The 21356-nt window shown below is 41.1% G+C and overlaps 1 protein-coding gene across 1 annotated transcript; it reads left to right on the forward strand.

Annotated features, from left to right (window-relative positions):
• Positions 1–4066: 4066 nt before the first annotated feature.
• Positions 4067–21245, forward strand: LOC121534935 (sodium/potassium-transporting ATPase subunit beta-3). Its single transcript, XM_041841560.2, has 7 exons — positions 4067–4325; positions 6480–6608; positions 7262–7360; positions 13361–13554; positions 15808–15858; positions 18971–19057; positions 19376–21245. The coding sequence occupies exons 1-7, from the start codon at positions 4208–4210 to the stop codon at positions 19541–19543; spliced, it is 846 nt and encodes a 281-aa protein (XP_041697494.1). The 5' UTR covers positions 4067–4207; the 3' UTR covers positions 19544–21245.
• The last annotated feature ends 111 nt before the right edge of the window (positions 21246–21356 follow it).

The following is a 21356-nucleotide window of genomic DNA, read 5'->3' on the forward strand; positions in this document are numbered from 1 at the left end:
ATAAATGTCACTAGAAAACAGCTTAAAGAAATGCAAATGTAGCTACTTTGTTATTATTTTGGCTTTTTGACGTAACTGTAAGTCAGCCATAGTTGGCTAGCTAGCAAGCAAGGGATAAGAACATTGCCAGCCAGAATGGCATTAGAACATTTAGAATGAACGACTGGGTCGCGTCCATAGATACAGAACAAAAATACTTAACTACTGGGTCGCGTCTCTGGCAACCGAACCGATAGAACGAACGGCCAGCCGGCTTGGGTAGCAACCCTAGATTTGTGTCGGGACTATATCTTGTGGAAGGAAGAAATAGTATTAATAAAATATTTACCGTTTTTTTTCGATTGCTAACAAGCATTGTTCAATACTGCGGATACATGTGCAAAAGTCTAAAACAGTTATCACAACAACACTATGTGGCAACCTGTGGATCATTCGTCATTGCTTTGACACAAAATGCATTCAATGACAACATCTTTCAAATTACATAAATACTTGTCTCACAAAAACACATTTACCAACAAAACTCTATGTATCAACAGACCATTTTGCAAATGTTAAGATACCCTTATCAAACCTGTTAAACTCAAGTTCAAAAGCTACTGAAAATTGAATAGACTGCAATTTTTTACATTGCAACAGTAAAAGCAAAATAGAAATTCTAAAATAAAATTAACATAATAATAATAATAACTCTTCCATATTCACAGCTGATTTTCATTCTACATTACGTAACTGAAGACCTACCCAGGTGTTTTCCATTTTTATGTCATTACCATCTCTACAAAAGGGGACATCTTTGGAATATATTTTACGTAAACATGGACCCAGCCAGAGATCGTGTAGTGGCTTACAGAGGTGGAAGAGTTGCCAGGAGAGGCAGAGGATTACGTATCCGTGGTGGAAGACGACTGAGGGGAAGACCCAGAGTTGTAGTGTCAGATGAGATTAGGGCTACAATCATTGATCTTGTTGTCAATCATGGTCTATCAATGAGAGATGCTGGTCTCAGAGTGCAGCCAAATTTGCAACGCTCAACTGTGTAATCTATTATAAGAACCTTCCAGCAAACTAACAGGTAAGATATGCATTCTGCATGGGCATCTAACATTACTGAATATTACTGTAGAGTAGTAAATCGAGCAAAAGCTCTCCGAACCACTATTTCTGTTTAAGGACCCAACGGTTACCAAATGGAGGGGGGAGAGGTAGGATTTTCTCTGCTCAGCAGGAAGCTGTAATTGTTGACATGGTAATTAGCAACAATGCCATAAAACTCAGAGAAATTCAAGAGAGAGTGTTGGCAGACAATAATACATTTCAAAATGTTGAAGTGTAAGCACGACAACCATTGCTAGAGTCTTGACAAAACATCATATCAGCATGAAGCAGGTGTCCCTTTGAGAGGAACTCTGATCGTGTCAAGGAACTCCGGTACCAATATGTCCAGGTAAGATGTCTATATCCTGTAATACAGAACTGTTTTTACTGTAAACACAACCCACCAGAGCACTGCACACTCAGCAGTGATTTCAGTTATAGTATACTGTAATGTAAACTACTGTTGTAGAATAACTGTTATGTTGCCCTGTGGATTTACAATATTTTAGAGTGTCATGGAGCTTGAAGCCAGGCCAACACCCAACATGTTTGTCTTTGTGGATGAGGCTGGTTTTAACATGGCCAAAACACGCCGATGTGGAAGGAATGTGATTGGGAAAAGAGCAACAGTGAATGTCCCGGAAATGTGAGTGTGAGTGTGCCGCAATATCCTCTGAAGGATTGCTGTTACATAAACCACTAATTGGGCCATACAACACAGAGCGCCTCATTTCATTCATGTAGACCTCTATGGAAGGCTTTTGCCAGGTGAAGAAAGAGGGCAAGTCAGAAGAAATATGGAAACCTGGGTGATTGTATGGGAAAACGTTTAACAGATTATGAAATGGCAGATCAGTCCGTTCCTCCATGCTGCGCTCTGTTGTCCCCACACACTCAAAACTCCACTATTTCTTAGGCCTAGGCCTACGCTTTTAGACAAGAAAATTATTCTACCTGGGCTACAACAACAGTGCAATGACGAATGTATTATTGTTATCGAGTACACAATTATTGTCTGCAGGCTGTAAACTTCAGTGACGTAAGCTAATTTGAATAACCGCGCAAACTTCCTGTTTAGTTTCATGCCGAAATAACTGCATACAGCCTAGGCCTGATTATGCAACCATCTGGATCAGTTTGGGTCTATTCTCTACAGTTTCTAAGGTCCAGAAAGGTACATTAGCAGGCCACTCATAAGGTGTATTTTGTCAGGATGTAGTTTATCGGTGTTAAGATAGGACTGCTATAGGAAAATATGGGCTTCTCCTTTACAGCTCCCCACCCGTTCTTAATGCTGTAGCCTATTTTACATTCAGCAAGCAAGCTCAATCGTGCATCTCTCACCAAATAGGCTATTAGTAAAGAAAATAAGTTGAAATAAGCCGAAAAGCTACCTACTCTATTGATTACGTTTTTTAGGGACAAATAATGTATTCTTCCTAGGCTACAACAACACAATATAATGAAGAATGTTATTATTGTTTTCAAGTTAGTACAAAACTCTTGTCTAGGCTGTAAACTGTCATTTGGCACCCTAGCGGCTGGTTTCCACGTCATCTCCCGACGCCCTCAGACATGGATGGATGTCGAATATTGACTTGTATCACGGGTGACCTGGCTGTTTAAATAACCACTCAAAAGCCTGCGGGACGTTTTCAATGCATATTGAAGGCTCCTGTAGCTCAGTTGGTAGAGCATGGCGCTTGCAATGCCAGGGTTGCGGGTTTGATTCCCACGGGGGGCCAGTATGAAAAATGTATGCACTCACTAACTGTAAGTCGCTCTGGATAAGAGCGTCTGCTAAATTACTAAAATGTAAAATATTAATTTCTAAATAACTGCATCTTGCCTGCCTGATTGGGCAGTTAGGCCACACGATAATCCCCGGGTTCTCATGCCATATTGCTTAATTAATGCCCGTTCTAGAATGTCCTTCTAGCTAATCAGATAATAGTATTTAACAATGCTGTGGTATAAGATTGTCCCTTTTGGTTCGCAAAGCCAATAAAGTTTTATGAATAGTCAGTTCTTGCTAGATTGACACCCCAGGCCTACCTTGCCCCAAATGTCCTCGCCTTATATGGGCCACTGCAACAGTGTGTGGAGGGACTCCTAACATTTTTACTTTAGTCATTTAGCAGACGCTCTTATCCAGAGTGCATAATTTTTTTTTTCATCCTGGCCCCCCCATGGGAAACGAACACACAACCCTGGCGTTGCAAGCGCCATGCTCTACCAACTGAGCTACATGGGGCCCTAACAACACTGGTTGTGAAACACTTCCATATTATTTGATTTTAAAAGCAAATTCAACATGAAACATGCCTCTTTGAAATAAGAAGATTATTGGTTAACTTTGGTTAAATAATGCTGGAAGGAATGTGTGTCTCTCACTGCAATATTGGGGTATGTGAACCAAACAAACACCATATGGTTGCCACATACACATACACACACACACACACATACACACACACACACACACACACACACACACACACACACACACACACACACACACACACACACACACACACACACCAGAGAGCAGATTGATTCCCTATGTGTTGCTCATTCTCAACACATTATTTTACATGTAGTCTAACTGAATAGGCTATATGTTAGGTGTGCTAGGCTCTTTCAACCACAGCCGGAAACCATGAATAGCCTATTACTGTATAGGAAGCATAGGCCTATCATTGTCATCATCATAATCTCTAGATATTTCTAGTTTGCATCTTATTTGTTAGGTACACCATATTCTCACATTTTCTCAGGTCATGATAAATGGATAAATCCAGCGTTATTACAGCGTTTTCGTTTAGTGTCTCAAATCTAGCCTACTCTGTCCAAGCCGCTCATTTATCATGGCTCTTCTAGTGTAGCCGCAGCGCTTTAAGTAGCGGAGCGAGGCTGCCGCTAGTGGCAGAAAACGTCACAGATTTTTCAACAAAAAAAATCAACAAGAGCATCATTGCTTCACTGTGCCGCCCATTCCATTCCAACCATTGGTCCAACAACATACTGCCTACATCCCTGATTTCGCCTCATACCATCGCCCTGTTTTCCTCGTATTTTTTTAAGAAAAAGACATCCCCAAATTTTCACCATGGCAAGTAATGAAGACAAACCGGCGGCGAAAGAGGATGAGAATGCTGGAAGCTGGAAAGATTCTATCTTCAACCCAAGGACCGGAGAGTTTTGTGGGCGCACAGCGAAGAGCTGGGGTAAGACAACCTGGACCGGGGCTGGGGGATAGCCCACTGTCGAAAACCATTTTTAAAATTTGTATTAATCAAATTGCAGGCTATTCGATTTGGATGTGCATATTGTCACATAGCCTAATATCGGATAGTAATATTATATTCCATCCACCCATTAATTCATGGTCTCTATCATTGCGAGGCAATGGTGGCCTGATAGTGTGACAATGAATCTATTTCTGTCTCGTTGGTTTTGAAGCGTCATATTGTCAGCCTCTCATGATGTGTGTGTGCGCGCGCGCGTACGTGTGCGCATGGTGCGTGTGTGTGACACCTTGTACATTTCAGCACTGATTAGCGCAAGATAGATGAATGAGACTAGCCCACCTTTATGCATAATAATTACAGACCAATACTCAGTGTATTTCCATGAAGACCACAAATAGACATATTTTAGACAACTTATGAGATATATAACCCCCCAATTTGGAATTATAAACTATATGCAAATGATATTCATTCATTAGATCATACATTAAATGAATGTTCCCTTTTCAGAACAATTTGATTAGAAATCATCAATATCTGCTCTGTAGTGTATTGTACTACATCAGTAGTATGCAAAAAAAATCTGCAGTGTGTGCCTGTGTGGTTGTGTGTGTGCACATGTATGTGAATACATGTATGTGAGTGGGAATCATCTGGAACAGACCAATTTATGGCTATCTAACAGCCAGCTAGCATGATTATGTGAAGACCTTGATGTTAAATCCGTCACTGGTGTTACTAGTGAGATATACCACCCACACAAAGAGAAAATATGAACATATTCTCATTTATGGAATTTATCTCCTCAATGTATAGCAGTAATCTATGGTTACTTTGAAGATGGTGAGCTGAGCTTGCTCTATCTATGCGAGCTAGCAGCTTGCATTAAGACCCTGTGTGGTGCTGTGCAGTGGGATGCTCCTCTACTCTATCACTCTGTCACAACACCTCCTCCCACCAAGGCTGCATGGCTGCCCACATTAGCATGCTTGTCAAGGTCAAATGAGTTTCCCCCTTGATCACGCTGCAGGTGCATGATGGGAATTTGTTGGAGGAGAGTGGAGTGAGGGGGGGAGGGTGGGAGGTAGGACAGGGCAGGCAAATATTTCAGAATCCTCCATTCTCTGCTGGTTATGTGAGAGGTGTAGGCTGTAGGCTGTAGGCCTAGTGTGTGATGAACGACCTGCTTGTCTGTTTGCGTGGTAGGCCCAGTTCTTATGTTATAGCCCATGTCGTTCAATGGCTTCATATGAAATGCTTACATCCATTATAATATTATATTGGCTCTGCAATATACATTAATATGCATTAAGAGACATTACAGTTCTGCAGGATTTGAATTATGTATAAATTCTTGGGGATGGCCTGGATCGATATACACTGAATGTACCAAACATTAGGCATACGATACCCTGTTCAAAGGCGCTTAAATCTTTTGTCTTGCCCATTCACCCTCTGAATGGCACGCATACACAATCCATGTCTCAATTGTCTCAAGGCTTAAAAATCCTTCTTTAACCTGTCTCCTCCCCTTCATCTACACAGATTGAAGTGGATTTAACAAGTGACATCAATAAGGGATCATAGTTTTCACCTGGATTCACCTGGTCAGTCTATGTCATGGGAAGAGCAGATGTTGTTAATGTTTTGTATACTCAGTGTATATTTCTAAAACTTATGGGGGTGCCCAGTGCCCAGCACCCATGGGCAGCCCTGTCATTTGATAAGGTTTCAGACTTGGACCTCTCAATCAAAATACTAGGCTGTTCTGTCATCTTTGATCATTCTGCCTATCATCATAAGAAAACAAAATGCATACCTTTGCGCAACAAAATGCTGAGGCTTGAAATTGGTCCTCATCTATCCTTTCCTACTTATCATGTTATTTACATGGAAAGCTGTCCTTATTGAAATGACTAACATTTACATGGATTAATTATCTAAATACACATTGATAAACTAATATGGCAGAGGCAGTTCACCAAACGTCCCTCATGTGATCAGATGTGTGTAGACCTAGCTTTTAGCTCGGAGGGCTGACACAGTCTGGAATTGTGCTAATCTCTCTCTCTCTCTCTCTCTCTCTCTCTCTCTCTCTCTCTCTCTCTCTCTCTCTCTCTGTCTCTCCAGGCCTCATCCTCCTGTTCTACCTGGTGTTCTATGCGTTCCTGGCTGGGATGTTCGTCCTCACCATTTGGGTCATGCTGCTGACACTGGACGACTATGTGCCAAAGTACCGTGACCGGGTGCCACACCCAGGTGAGTAGCACCACAGGGAGATTATTTATTCAATCAGTCAATCAATCAATCAATCAACCAATAAATCAACCAATCAATCAACCAATCAGTCAATTGAATCAGATTGGCAGATTATTGATTATTGGGAGATTATTAGCGTACAGGGACATTCTGAGGGAAAACGGAACTGAAATATTCAATAATTATTGTATTTTGCTGATTTTGAGCACAAGGTTTATCGGTTAAGGTAGTCAGCGTTTTTTTTAAACCTGAGAATCCTGTGGACTACTATTGGTCAATATTGCCACTGTTGAATGATGGGATTTCTGGTTTCAATTGTAATAGTAATGGCCAAACTCTTTATATACTGTCTGTTTGGCAACACTTTATTTAAAGGGTACCTATATAAGGATGAATGTGTTATGTATGGGTTATGAATGTGTTATGTATGGGTTCTGAATGTGTTATTAATGGGTTCTGAATGTGTTATGTATGGGTTATGAATGTGTTATGAAGCCCTTATGTAGGTATCCTTTAAATTAAGGGTTTCTGGGTTTACCAAACAACATTGGTGACCCTGATTTCTTTATTAGTAGATTTAACTATGATTTACCATGTATTTTTGATGACCCTGAAGGTAGTTGTGATCTCATACTGTACTCTCTGTCCCTTAGGGTTGGTCATCCGGCCCAAGGAATTGGACATGGTGTTTAACAGATCCCAACCTCTCCAGTGCGCCCCGTTTGTCCAGAGTTTAGAGTCTTTCCTGAAACGTGAGTATGGTTTTTGTTGTCTCCTTGCCCTTTTCTCTCTGTCTAACTTGCCCTCTTTTTTTCTCTCTCTTTCTCTCTCTCAATTTTAAATGTACTGTTCAATAATGCTTTATTGGCATACAGTGGGGAAAAAAAGTATTTAGTCAGCCACCAATTGTGCAAGTTCTCCCACTTAAAAAGATGAGAGAGGCCTGTAATTTTCATCATAGGTACACGTCAACAATTTTTTTTCCAGAAAATCACATTGTAGGATTTTTAATGAATTTATTTGCAAATTATGGTGGAAAATAAGTATTTGGCCACCTACAAACAAGCAAGATTTCTGGCTCTCACAGACCTGTAACTTCTTCTTTAAGAGGCTCCTCTGTCCTCCACTCGTTACCTGTATAAAAGACACCTGTCCACAACCTCAAACAGTCACACTCCAAACTCCACTATGGCCAAGACCAAAGAGCTGTCAAAGGACACCAGAAACAAAATTGTAGACCTGCACCAGGCTGGGAAGACTGAATCTGCAATAGGTAAGCAGCTTGGTTTGAAGAAATCAACTGTGGGAGCAATTATTAGGAAATGGAAGACATACAAGACCACTGATAATCTCCCTTGATCTGGGGCTCCACGCAAGATCTCACCCCGTGGGGTCAAAATAATCACAAGAACGGTGAGCAAAAATCCCAGAACCACACGGGGGGACCTAGTGAATGACCTGCAGAGAGCTGGGACCAAAGTAACAAAGCCTACCATCAGTAACACACTACGCCGCCAGGGACTCAAATCCTGCAGTGCCAGACGTGTCCCCCTGCTTAAGCCAATACATGTCCAGGCCCGTCTGAAGTTTGCTAGAGTGCATTTGGATGATCCAGAAGAGGATTGGGAGAATGTCATATGGTCAGATGAAACCAAAATAGAACTTTTTGGTAAAAACTCAACTCGTCGTGTTTGGAGGACAAAGAATGCTGAGTTGCATCCAAAGAACACCATACCTACTGTGAAGCATGGGGGTGGAAACATCATGCTTTGGGGCTGTTTTTCTGCAAAGGGACCAGGACGACTGATCCGTGTAAAGGAAAGAATGAATGGGGCCATGTCTCGTGAGATTTTGAGTGAAAACCTCCTTCCTAGCCAGTCTCCAGATCTCAATCCCATAGAAAATCTTTGGAGGGAGTTGAAAGTCTGCATGGAGGAATGGGCCAAAATACCAGCAACAGTGTGTGAAAACCTTGTGAAGACTTACAGAAAACGTTTAACCTGTGTCATTGCCAACAAAGGGTATATAACAAAGTATTGAGAAACTTTTGTTATTGACCAAATACTTATTTTCCACCATAATTTGCAAATAAATTCATTAAAAATCCTACAATGTGATTTTCTGGAATTTCTTTTCTCATTTTGTCTGTCATAGTTGACGTGTACCTATGATGAAAATTACAGGCCTCTCTCATCTTTTTAAGTGGGAGAACTTGCACAATTGGTGGCTGACTAAATACTTTTTCCCCCCACTGTATCTATGAAATACAATGTTGCGTTATGGGTCGTTCCAAAAAATGAGTGCCTTTTGCGCCCCTTTGATATTTTAAGTAGAACTTGTGCACAAATATTGAAAACTTAATAAATTCAATAATTTGAATAAAGACTTGCTAAAGTGCCCAAATTCAGCATTTTGACATCCTCTGTGACTTTCAGGAAGATTTTAACCCAATTAACCGCAACATTTCTCCAAGTTTTCACTATCATTGTAAAGCCTTAGTTATTTTGTTGCTTTGACAAAGTCATTTCTGAAGATTATTATTTATTTAATGTGATTAGTGGCTCATTTTAAGGGGGAAAAAAACTATATTTCCCTAATTTTAAGGTCAACCCTGTTACGTGATCTGAACTCACATTTTAATATGGTGAAACTATTCCTTTTTAAATATTCCAAACATATAATAGTCAAACCATAGTGTAAAAGCAGCTGGTTCTACTCTTGTTGGCCATTTTCTGCTGTTTTGTGGTGGAAAACTGAGAGGGTCGAGCAAAACACGTCAACCCTGTTGCCCATAGACAGACAGGCTCGAAATGTTTTCACAATGAACTTGTTTTTGTTATGCTTGCATTCAATTGCCCCTCCCACACAACAAGCTTCCATCCCCCCTGTCACAAGGGGATTTATGGCTGATTTAAAGGCCCAGTGCAGTCAAAAACATGATTGTTCTGTGTTTTATATACTGTATATTTCCACACTATGAGGTTGGAATAATACTGTGAAATTGTGAAAATGATGATAATGCCTTTTCTGTGTAAGATCTGTTTGAAAAGACCACCTGAAATTTCAGCCTGTTTTAGTGGGATGAAGTTTTGGCCTGCCTGGTGACATCACCAGGCGGTAAATTAGTTAATAGACCAATAAGAGAGAGAGTTCCAAACTCTCTGCTAATAACAGCTGGAGCTCGATTCAATCAGATCCGCATTAGCCAACATCCGCATTGCGGTTGTTTTGACGGTGTCGGAGGTGGAACTGTGTTAGAGCTGTCAAATCCACAAGTGGCTTCCGGCATCATACCTAAAGCGGACATTGCCATTGGCTGCACAGAGTCGCATTAACAGAAATCCTATGCAGCCTTGTTTTCGAACAGTGGATTGTGAGATGTAATCTACACCTCGATTAGGATGATAGAAATCCTCATTATTTAGTTGAATGATTTTTCATTTTTAGCGTAATTATTTCTATATAGCCTACACTTTCTCGTTCGGAACTTCTAACGTGAGTGGGGCGTGTGTGGCTTCATGACAATGATCTCAAGAGAAGCTGCTCACCGATTTGAAGGCTCCAACACAGTTCCACCTCTGACAACCGCCAAAACATCCGCTATGCGGTGTCTGATATCACCAGTTAACACTTGATCTGATTGAATCTTGGCCCTAGTTTTCTATTTTCTCCTCACCACTCAGACCACTCCCAGACAGTCCTAGCAAAATTCTTGCTTGAGAAATTGCTCTTTGCTAAGAAACTATTTTTGTTTCTTAAGAAAATAAAAGCCTGATGAAGTTCCATGGCAGAAATCAGCTAAAGAGGGATCGGAACCCGGTGTAAATCAGTGACGCCTCGCAGCACGTCAAACCAATCAAATGCCTTGCTTGGGCGGAGTTCTAAAGGTGCACACCAGATAGTGCAGTAGGAGAAACAGTGCATGAGGATTAAACACGTCTACAAAATATTTCAGACCAAAAAAATTGAATGTTTGCAGCACGCTGCTTTTCACGACATTTCTCTGTTATTTCAAGATGAGCTAAAGCTGCAGCAAGAGGGAAGAAATGATTTACAATGCTGGCCATGTTTAATTTTGACGTTTCTGAAGTGATATTTGGCTGTAAAGGCTAGCATGAGGGACAAGAAGTAGCTAGTCACAATGAGGTTCATTTTGAGAAAAGTCTAATAACCTTGTAGGCTGCCTATGTATAACTAGCTAGCTACTAGCTAGTTCAATTTCTCTCACGATTATAAAGCCCAATATGTTAATAATACCGCTCTCTTCATTTGCAAACAGGATTTCACGTCTTTCCATATCTGAGAACAGAAAACATCACAAAGAAACCGGCTTCATTATACTCAAATTAGACAGCACTGAATATTATGTTGCTATTATCTCTATGTTTTCCCCTCTAGGGAATGGAACTGGATTATCTTTTCATATTGTCCTCCCACAAAATGACCTTCCCTATCCAGTAGCCTACACTCTCCCTTTACTGACAGCTGGAGCTTAAATTTCACCCTCTTCCATGGCTGTTATCTACAAATGCATTTGGAGACTATGTTTTTAATTTACAATGATTACATCAGGATAGCTACAGTGAGGGAAAAAAGTATTTGATCCCCTGCTGATTTTGTACGTTTGCCCACTGACAAAGAAATTATCAGTCTATAATTTTAATGGCAGGTTTATTTGAACAGTAAAAGACAGAATAACAACAAAAAAATCCAGAAAAACGCATGTCAAAAATGTTATAAATTGATTTGCATTTTAATGAGGGAAATAAGTATTTGACCCCGTCTCAATCAGAAAGATTTCTGGCTCCCAGGTGTCTTTTATACAGGTAATGTGCTGAGATTAAGAGCACACTCTTAAAGGGAGTGCTCCTAATCTCAGTTTGTTACCTGTATAAAAGACACCTGTCCACAGAAGCAATCAATCAATCAGATTCCAAACTCTCCACCATGGCCAAGACCAAAGAGCTCTCCAAGGATGTCAGGGACAAGATTGTAGACCTACACAAGGCTGGAATGGGCTACAAGACCATCGGCAAGCAGCTTGGTGAGAAGGTGACAACAGTTGGTGCGATTATTCGCAAATGGAAGAAACACAAAATAACTGTCAATCTCCCTTGGCCTGGGGCTCCATGCAAGATCTCACCTCGTGGAGTTGCAATGATCATGAGAACGGTGAGGAATCAGCCCAGAACTACATGGGAGGATCTTGTCAATGATCTCAAGGCAGCTGGGATCATAGTCACCAAGAAAACAATTGGTTACACACTACGCCGTGAAGGACTGAAATCCTGCAGCGCCCGCAAGGCCCCCCTGCTCAAGAAAGCACATATACAGGGCTGTCTGAAGTTTGCCAATGAACATCTGAATGATTCAGAGGAGAACTGGGTGAAAGTGTTGTGGTCAGATGAGACCAAAATCGAGCTCTTTGGCATCAACTCAACTCGCCGTGTTTGGAGGAGGAGGAATACTGCCTATGACCCCAAGAACACCATCCCCACCGTCAAACATGGAGGTGGAAACATTATGCTTTGGGGGTGTTTTTCTGCTAAGGGGACAGGACAAAATCTTGGGTGAGAACCTCCTTCCCTCAGCCAGGGCATTGAAAATGGGTCGTGGATGGGTATTCCAGCATGACAATGACCCAAAACACACGGCCAAGGCAACAAAGGAGTGGCTCAAGAAGAAGCACATTAAGGTCCTGGAGTGGCCTAAGCAGTCTCCAGACCTTAATCCCATAGAAAATCTGTGGAGGGAGTTGAAGGTTCGAGTTGCCAAACATCAGCCTCGAAACCTTAATGACTTGGAGAAGATCTGCAAAGAGGAGTGGAACAAAATCCCTCTTGAGATGTGTGCAAACCTGGTGGCCAACTACAAGAAACGTCTGACCTCTGTGATTGCCAACAAGGGTTTTGCCACCAAGTACTAAGTAATGTTTTGCAGAGGGGTCAAATACTTATTTCCCTCATTAAAATGCAAATCAATTTATAAAAATTTTTACATGCATTTTTCTGGATTTGTTTGTTGTTATTCTGTCTCTCACTGTTCAAATAAACCTACCATTAAAATTATAGACTGATCATTTCTTTGTCAGTGGGCAAACGTACAAAATCAGCAGGGGATCAAATACTTTTTTCCTTCACTGTAGCTAATAGGAAGTTAGCTAGCTTATGACATTTAATTAACTTAGCTAAACTGTGTGTAAAGTTAGCTAGCTAGCTAGCAGCTCAGTTGAGTTAGCCTACAAAGTGGCCTAATGTAGCCAGCTAGCTAATAATACATCGTTTTTTAACGTTTAACATTTTTATTTACTTACTTGAATAGGTTCTCCCATGGCCTCCATTTTTTGGGTCTTTAAAAAAACGAAATAAGGCAAAAAGTGGGTTTGTCACAAGAGCGGTTTAGAACGTGTTGTGATGTTTGACTTTACCAGTGTAATCCACTTTCAATTTCAATAAATATAAATCGCAGACTGTCGGCCACGCTTGAAAACTAGCACTTGAAACTAGCATACGCAACAACTCTCTACAAAAGGTGTCCTACTCGGACGGAAAACAGTGACGCACACTTCTACGGGCATGTGGGTGGAGGGTTCTTGAAATTTAACATCCAATCAAATCTTGCCGCTGGGAGCCAGCCGATCATTCATAATTCTCCAGATCTCCAAGGGAGGTGTGACATCGATGTGATTTTAGAGGTATGGCAACACAAGACTAATAGACCAATAACAAAAAGTAATTATTGTTTTTTCTCAGAGTACAATGACACGGAACAGGAGAGTAACGTGGCGTGCGTGGCGGGGGACTACTTTGAGCAGGAGGGCAAGGTGGGCGAGCAGAGGAAGGCGTGTCAGTTCAAGAGGAGCGATCTAAGCCTCTGCTCCGGCCTCTCCGACTCCACCTTCGGTTACGCTGAGGGGAGACCCTGTGTCCTCCTCAAAATGAATAGGGTACCTCCTCCTTTCCCTCTTCATATTTGTTTCCCAATTTACTTTCTACCCAAAGTGTGTACTTGCACACTCTCCGTCATTTAAAACCATTGGATTGGTTTAAGCATTGGCTGGATGGATTTTCCACCATTGTTCAATCCATGACGGGGAAGTGCACATTTTGGGAACATTGTAGAGAATTAGGATGAAGCCAATACTCACTGGATGCATGTCATTGACTTTAATACACTCGGGTCCTGATGAAGAGCACATTGGATAAGTGCAGACCCAATTAAATTCAGGGCAGTGCTGTGTAGTCCACCAGTCCCAATTCAAATACATTGTTCATGGACACATTCACAAGAGCCTTGAGCCAATGTATGTATCAGTAGACGACATTAGCCAATAGTGGATTTCTCTCCTCCTCAATCTAGATCTTTCCATTTGCTTCTCTTTGTTACCATTCTCTATTATTATGTTTTGCTGTCCCTTTTCACCCTCTCTCCTTGTAAAGTTGAAGTCGGAAGTTTACATACACCTTAACCAAATACATTTAGACTCAATTTTTCACAATTCCTGACATTTAATCCAAGTAAAAATTCCCTGTTTTAGGTCAGTTAGGATCACCACTTTATTTTAAGAATGTGAAATGTCAGAATAATAGTAGAGATAATGATTTATTTCAGCTTTTATTTATTTAATTACATTCCCAGTGGGTCAGAAGTTTACATACACTCAATTAGTATTTGGTAGCATTGCCTTTAAATTGTTTAACTTGGGTCAAACGTTTTGGGTAGCCTTCCACAAGCTTCCCACAATAAGTTGGGTGAATTTTGTCTCATTCCTCCTGACAGAGCTGGTGTAACTGAGTCAGGTTTGTAGGCCTCCTTGCTCGCACACGCTTTTTCAGTTCTGCCCACACATTTTCTATAGGATTGAGGTCAGGGCTTTGTGATGGCCACTCCAATACCTTGACTTTGTTGGCCTTAAGCCATTTTGTCACAACTTTGGAAGAATGCTTGGGGTCATTGTCCAATTGGAAGACCCATTTGCGACCAAGCTTTAACTTCCTGACTGATGTCTTGAGATGTTGCTTCAATATATCCACATATGTTTCCTTCCTCATGATGCCATCTGTTTTGTGAAGTGCACCAGTCCCTCCTGCAGCAAAGCACCCCCACAGCATGATGCTGCCACCCCCGTGCTTCACGGTTGGGATGGTGTTCTTCGGCTTGCAAGCAACCCCCTTTTTCCTCCAAACAGAACGATGGTCATAATGGCCAAACAATTCTATTTTTGTTTCATCAGACCAGAGGACATTTCTCCAAAAAGTACGATCTTTGTCCCCATATGCAGTTGCAAACCGTAGTCTGGCTTTTTTATGGCGGTTTTGGAACAGTGGCTTCTTCCTTGCTGAGCGGCCTTTCAGGTTATGTCGATATAGGACTCGTTTTACTGTGGATATAGATACTTTTGTACCTGATTCCTCCAGCATCTTCACAAGGTCCTTTGCGGTTGTTCTGGGATTGATTTTTCCTTTTCGCACCAAAGTACATTCATCTCTAGGAGACAGAACGCGTCTCCTTCCTGAGTGGTATGACAGCTGCGTGGTTCCATGGTGTTTATATTTGCGTATTATTGTTTGTACAGATGAACGTGGTACATTCAGGCGTTTGGAAATTGCTCCCAAGGATGAACCAGACTTGTGGAGGTCTACAATTTTATAAATGAGGTCTTGGCTGATTTCTGTTGATTTTCCCATGATGTCAAGCAAAGAGGCACTGGGTTTGAAGGTAGGCCTTGAAATACATCCACAGGTACACCTCCAATTGACTCAAATGATGTCAATTAGCCTATCAGATGCTTCTAAAGCCATTACATCATTTTCTGGAATTTTCCAAGCTGTTTAAAGGCACAGTTAACTTAGTGTGTGTAAACTTCTGATCCACTGGAATTGTGATACAGTGAATTATAAGTGAAATAATCTGTCTGTAAACAATTGTTGGAAAAATTACTTGTGTCATGCACAAAGTAGATTTCCTAACCGACTTGCCAAAACTATAGTTTGTTAACAAGAAATTTGTGGAGTGGTTGAAAAACAAGTTTTAATGACTCCAACCTAAGTGTATGTAAACTTTCGACTTCAACTGTATATGTTTCTATCCCATTGGATTGCTCAGAGTAGACCACATTGATAATAATGATTTAAATTAGCCTATTGTCTGACTGTGGCTCTCTGATTTGTTGATTGGTTAATTGGTTTTCCATTCACAGATCATTGGGCTGAAGCCGCGTGGAGATCCCTATGTCAACTGCACAGCAAAGGTAAATGTCATCATAATTTCAATATGTGTGTTTTGTCTGTGTTTGAAAATAGCAATATACTCTGGTTACATTTATATAATTTTTGTTATTTATTGTTTATGTTGATATTTGTGTCTTCTTTTTTCCTGATTTGGTTTGATTTTGTTTTTCTGCATGCTTCCAGTTGAAGCTTTAGGGTAAGCTTAGCGATGTGTAAGCCTATTTGTTTATACAGTATGTAAGTTACTACCTTGTGGAAATAACTTACATTGTAGTAGCAACTTACAGGGTTGTTTTGTTGTTCTCCCCCCTTTTAAGTGCTCTATTGTGTTATGGGCTTTATTCCAAATCGCTTTTGCTTCTTTTGGTCCTGTTTGATGCAGTATACCAATGTTATAATAAGAACCTTTTAGAAACTTCCAGTGTTATTATAAGAACTGGCCATTGACTCTGACCTCTCATGGAACCCAGAAAGAGTAGCTGTTGCTTAAGGTAAAAGCTAATGGTTTTACAGTTCCTTGCAAAAGTATTCATCCCCCTTGGCGTTTTTCCTATTTTGTTGCATTACAACCTGTAATTTAAATGGATTTTCATTTGGATTTCATGTAATGGACATAGACAAAATAGTCCAAATTGGTGAAGTGAAATTAAAAAAAGTACTTGTTTAAAGAAATTCTAAAAAATTAATAACGGAAAAGTGTTGCATGCATATGTATTCACCCCCTTTGCTATTTTTTTAAAAACCTTTATTTAACTAGGCAAGTCAGTTAAGAACAAATTCTTATTTACAATGACGGCCTACACCGGCCAAACCCGGACGACGCTGAGCCAATTGTGCGTCGCCCTATGGGACTCCCAATCACGGCCGGTTGTGATACAGCCTGGAATTGAACCAGGGGGTCTGTAGTGACACCTCAAGCACAGAGATGCAGTGCCTTAGACCGCTGCGCCACTCGGGAGCCCGAGCTATGAAGCCCCTAAATAAGATCTGGTGCAACCAATTACCTTCAGAAGTCACATAATTAGTTAAATAAAGTCCACCTGTGTGCAATCTAAGTGTCACATGATCTCAGTATATATACACCTGTTCTGAAAGGCCCCAGAGTCTGCATCACTACTAAGCAAGGTGCACCACCAAGCAAGCAGCACCATGAAGACCAAGGAGCTCTCCAAACAGGTCAGGGACAAAGTTGTGGAGAAGTACAGATCAGGGTTGGGTTATAAAAAAATATCAGAAACTTTGAACATCCCACGGAGCACCATTAAATCTATTATTAACAAATGGAAAGAATATGGCACCACAACAAACCTGCCAAGAGGGCTGCCCACCAAAACTCACGGACCAGGCAAGGAGGGCATTAATCAGAGAGGCAACAAAGAGACCAAAGATAACCCTGAAGGAGCTGCAAAGCTCCACAGCGGAGATTGGAGTATCTGTCCATAGGACCACTTTAACCCATACACTCCACAGAGCTGGGCTTTACGGAAGAGTTGCCAGAAAAAAGCCATTGCTTAAAGAAAAAAATAAGCAAACACGTTTGGTGTTCACCAAAAGGCATGTGGGAGACTCCCCAAACATATGGAAGGTATTCTGGTCAGATGAGACTAAAATTGAGCTTTTTGGCCATCAAGGAAAACGCTATGTCTGGCGCAAACCCAACACCTCTCATCACCCCGAGAACACCATCCCCACAGTGAAGCATGCTGGTGGCTGCATCATGCCGTGGGGATGTTTTTCATCGGCAGGGACTGGGAAACTGGTCAGAATTGAATGAATGATGGATGGCGCTAAATACAGGGAGATTCTTGAGGGAAACCTGTTTCAGTCTTCCAGAGATTTGAGACTGGGACTGAGGTTCACCTTCCAGCAGGACAATGACCCTAAGCATACTGCTAAAGCAACACTAGAGTGGTTTAAGGGGAAACATTTAAATGTCTTGGAATGGCCTAGTCAAAGCCCAGACCTCAATCCAATTGAGAATCTGTGGTATGACTTAAAGATTGCTGTACACCAGCGGAACCCATCCAACTTGAAGGAACTGGAGCAGTTTTTCCTTGAAGAATGGGCAAAAATACCAGTGGCTAGATGTGCCAAGCGTATAGAGACATACCCCAAGAGACTTGCAAAAGGGGGAGGGTGAACAAAATAGGAAAAATGCCGAGGGGGGTGAATACTTCTGCAAGCCACTGTATATAACAGTGTATGCAGCATTAGGAATATATCAAAATCTTAGATAATATATTATTCTTACGTACTCATATGTACTTGTATAGATCTGAAAAGATTGGCTAGATGTGCGCAATATGGCAAAAATGACACACAACATATCAGAGGGCTATTACCAGGGTTGAAAGTAAGCCGGTCCGGTACAGAGTACCGGCAAAATAAATAGTGCAGGTACAGCGTACTGCTTAAATATGAGCCTATCACAATAATTAATACAAAGATGGCACGAAAACTGTAGGCTATTACACAAGAATTTATCATTACCACTTGTCAGCCACATGAGAAAATAGCAAATGGGCTTGAAAACGGGTGGTATACACTCCAAAATGTGCTGTGGTTCGACATGCACACTAACATTTTGCGAAATGACGCATCAATCAATTCTGGCTAAAAGTGTGCATACTGTAATGACAATCGTTGAATGTGATTAGCCTACACTTTTTGATGTTTTAATAGATGTCCCTTTCCATTCATCAAATGGCAGGTGCACAGTATTTTAGATGCTGGAATTATTTAGATGAGTGGATGAACGTGTGCAGGTAGATTTGTTTGACAATCAGATGAAAACCTCATGACTGGTTGTGTTCTTGCCCCATTAAAAGGTAAATACATTTTGACAGTTAAATTACATGTCTGTACTATACTAAAAATGGTGCATGTGCCACATAGGAGGTCTCATACCGGGAAGAAATTAAATCTACTTTCACCCCTGCATTTGACCTAGTGATGCAAGAATTTGAAAGACCGTTGGATGGACGTATTGTATATTCAACAGTTCTATCCAACCCTTTCAGATCTATATGAAGTCCCAACAGTCGATTTGGGATAGGATATACATATTCTTGCTGTTCTATCGTTTTTCCTGTGTTGACTATTATTCTTTCTCTTCCTCCTTTTCCTCTTCAGAGGGACACCCCCGTACAGATGCAGTACTTCCCTAGTGAGGGACGGTTCGATAAAATGTATTTCCCTTACTACGGCAATAAGCTTCACGTAAGTTTGGATAAAAAGGTCAATATTTGTCCATTTCTGTCTTGTCATACTGGTTGGTGCTATATGGGAAAGCATTATTATACAATGATGCAAGAATTTGGAAGACCGTTGGATGGACGTATGGTGTATACAACAGTCTTTGTTGGTCAATTATCATTTTTTTCCACTTTGTCCCTCTTTTCTTTCCCACTCTATTGCACTCTTACTGTGTGTCTCAACCTCCCTCTTTTTGGCCCTTCCTTCCACCTCTCTTTATCTCTCTCTCTCTCCCATCTCCTTTCTCTCTTTCTACTCCCATTACCCCCCCTCTGTCTGTAGGAGAGGTATGTGCAGCCCCTGGTTGCAGTTAAGCTGTTGCTGAACAAGGACGACTACAACACGGAGCTGACCATCGAATGCCGGATCGAGGGATCTGACTTGCGCAACAACGACGATCGAGACAAGTTCCTGGGCCGTGTCACCTTCCGAATCACAGTCAAAGAGTAGGGAGTAGTGAGGAGGAGGCTAGTGTGGAGAAATGTGGTTCTGACCTCCCCCGGACGATTCCTATTAGAATAAGATGGGCCTAATTCCAAACCAATCCCTCCACCTTTTCTCCATATCCTAGGCGAGGAACATTCAAATCTAGTATTTTTCATATCACCTTGGTAGTTCATTGATTGGCCAGATAGTCTACTCATCTGGTGTTACAGGTCAGTCTCTGGTTAGGTGTGATAGGGAAAGATTAAAAACCAGTAGTGCTGTGATCCCCGAATCCTGGATTTGAATACCTTTCTCTTAGGCTATTGTTGACACCATCTTGTATTTCTGATAGGGTTCGATATGTGTTTATTTATTTATTTTATTTAACCTTTATTTAACCAGGTAAGCCAGGTAAGCATAACAAGAGTGCTAGATGGAGCAATTACCATATTATAGCTGATACCATTCATTTTAGATCTACAGTACATCACACCCAAAAAGGGCCTAGAATAGTGCCTAGTGGTAGAGGGTGAGAGATCGGTTTGGGATTGGATCAAAGAAGGATAGGGCAGTGATGTCATCAATTTTCAACTATCTCCTGGAAAAACCAGTAATCCTGCCAAATTCAATTGAACATCTAGTTCCCTTGTTTACTTCTATGTTTACTATAGTATGACATCATCTTTTTCCTATCCTTAATTATCTCATTCTAGCAGGAGTCTTTCATGACTCACCAACCTAACAGCCATCATTCTCTTCTATTAGTCTGCTTTTGTTGTCTGACCCAGTGCTCTAGTGTTGATCTATGATCAGAGCTTATTTTCTATTCTCAATGGTTTAGATTGGAATTTAGATGTGGTAAGCTTAACCGAGATCCATACTTAGTGCCAAGGGTTGGATCAACAGTCAGGAGTAAACCTCAATCTGTATTTCACTTTCAGTCATCCACTGCCAATACAACCATGTTTACAGTTGACCCTCTCATCTGAAACCAGAACAAACAATTATTCCTCAAAATCACATAGGGACCACTAACTCATAAGGTCAACCACATAGAGTCAAACCCAGTTAAACACTGTCAAACCCAGATGCCCTCAACAATTAAATGTCTTTGAGAACCCTTTTCCTCTTGGGACCACATTTTGAACCTCGTCATATTATAATAGGGAACTGTAGATAGGGATGTGTGGTGTGGTCTGACCACAACCCAGTCTTGTGCCGTCTGTCTGTCCGGCTGCATGTCTATGTGTTTGTTTACTCTACCCCTTACCTCGCCACTGTAATAGCCAATGTTTGGTGAGCATTCGGGTGCAAAATGGCTGCTGTGCATCACCCAGGTGGGTGCTACACATTGGTGGTGGATGAGGTGAGTTATCCTCCACACGCACACACACCACATCACTTATACGCACCTCACGCACACACACACCACCCCAACAGACAACACACACACAATGTAAAGCGCTTGGAGACCTGTGAGAAAGCGCTGTGTAAATGCAATCCATTGTATCTATGTACTGTATATCCTTGTATGTATAGCTATCTTTGGGTCTGAATGCTTGTCTGTTTGTCTATATGTTCTCTCTCCTACTCTCTATCGGTCCGTTCATCTGTGTCTGTCTTTCTCAATGTATATATTTAATGGATTCACACTGTATTTTTTTTCTGTCACAGAACACAATGTCTGAGCACTGTAAAGAAATAATTTAAACAAATATTTACAGGATATGATCATATTCAAAGCTATGTTTATACAGTCTGAAATGGAACCTACATCTTGAAGGAACAACTTCATCTGTAGGATGCCTTAAGACCTGTGCAACAATTGTGGATTAAA

The sequence above is a fragment of the Coregonus clupeaformis genome, chromosome 21 (genome assembly GCF_020615455.1).
Source record: "Coregonus clupeaformis isolate EN_2021a chromosome 21, ASM2061545v1, whole genome shotgun sequence".
NCBI lineage: Eukaryota > Metazoa > Chordata > Actinopteri > Salmoniformes > Salmonidae > Coregonus > Coregonus clupeaformis.

Coding starts and splice junctions, on each gene's coding strand:
- LOC121534935 (XM_041841560.2), top strand. CDS start 4,208: ATGGCAAGTAATGAAGACAAACCGGCGGCGAAAGAGGATGAGAATGCT. Junction 4,326..6,479: donor GCGCACAGCGAAGAGCTGGG/GTAAGACAACCT, acceptor CTGTCTCTCCAG/GCCTCATCCTCCTGTTCTAC. Junction 7,361..13,360: donor TTTAGAGTCTTTCCTGAAAC/GTGAGTATGGTT, acceptor GTTTTTTCTCAG/AGTACAATGACACGGAACAG.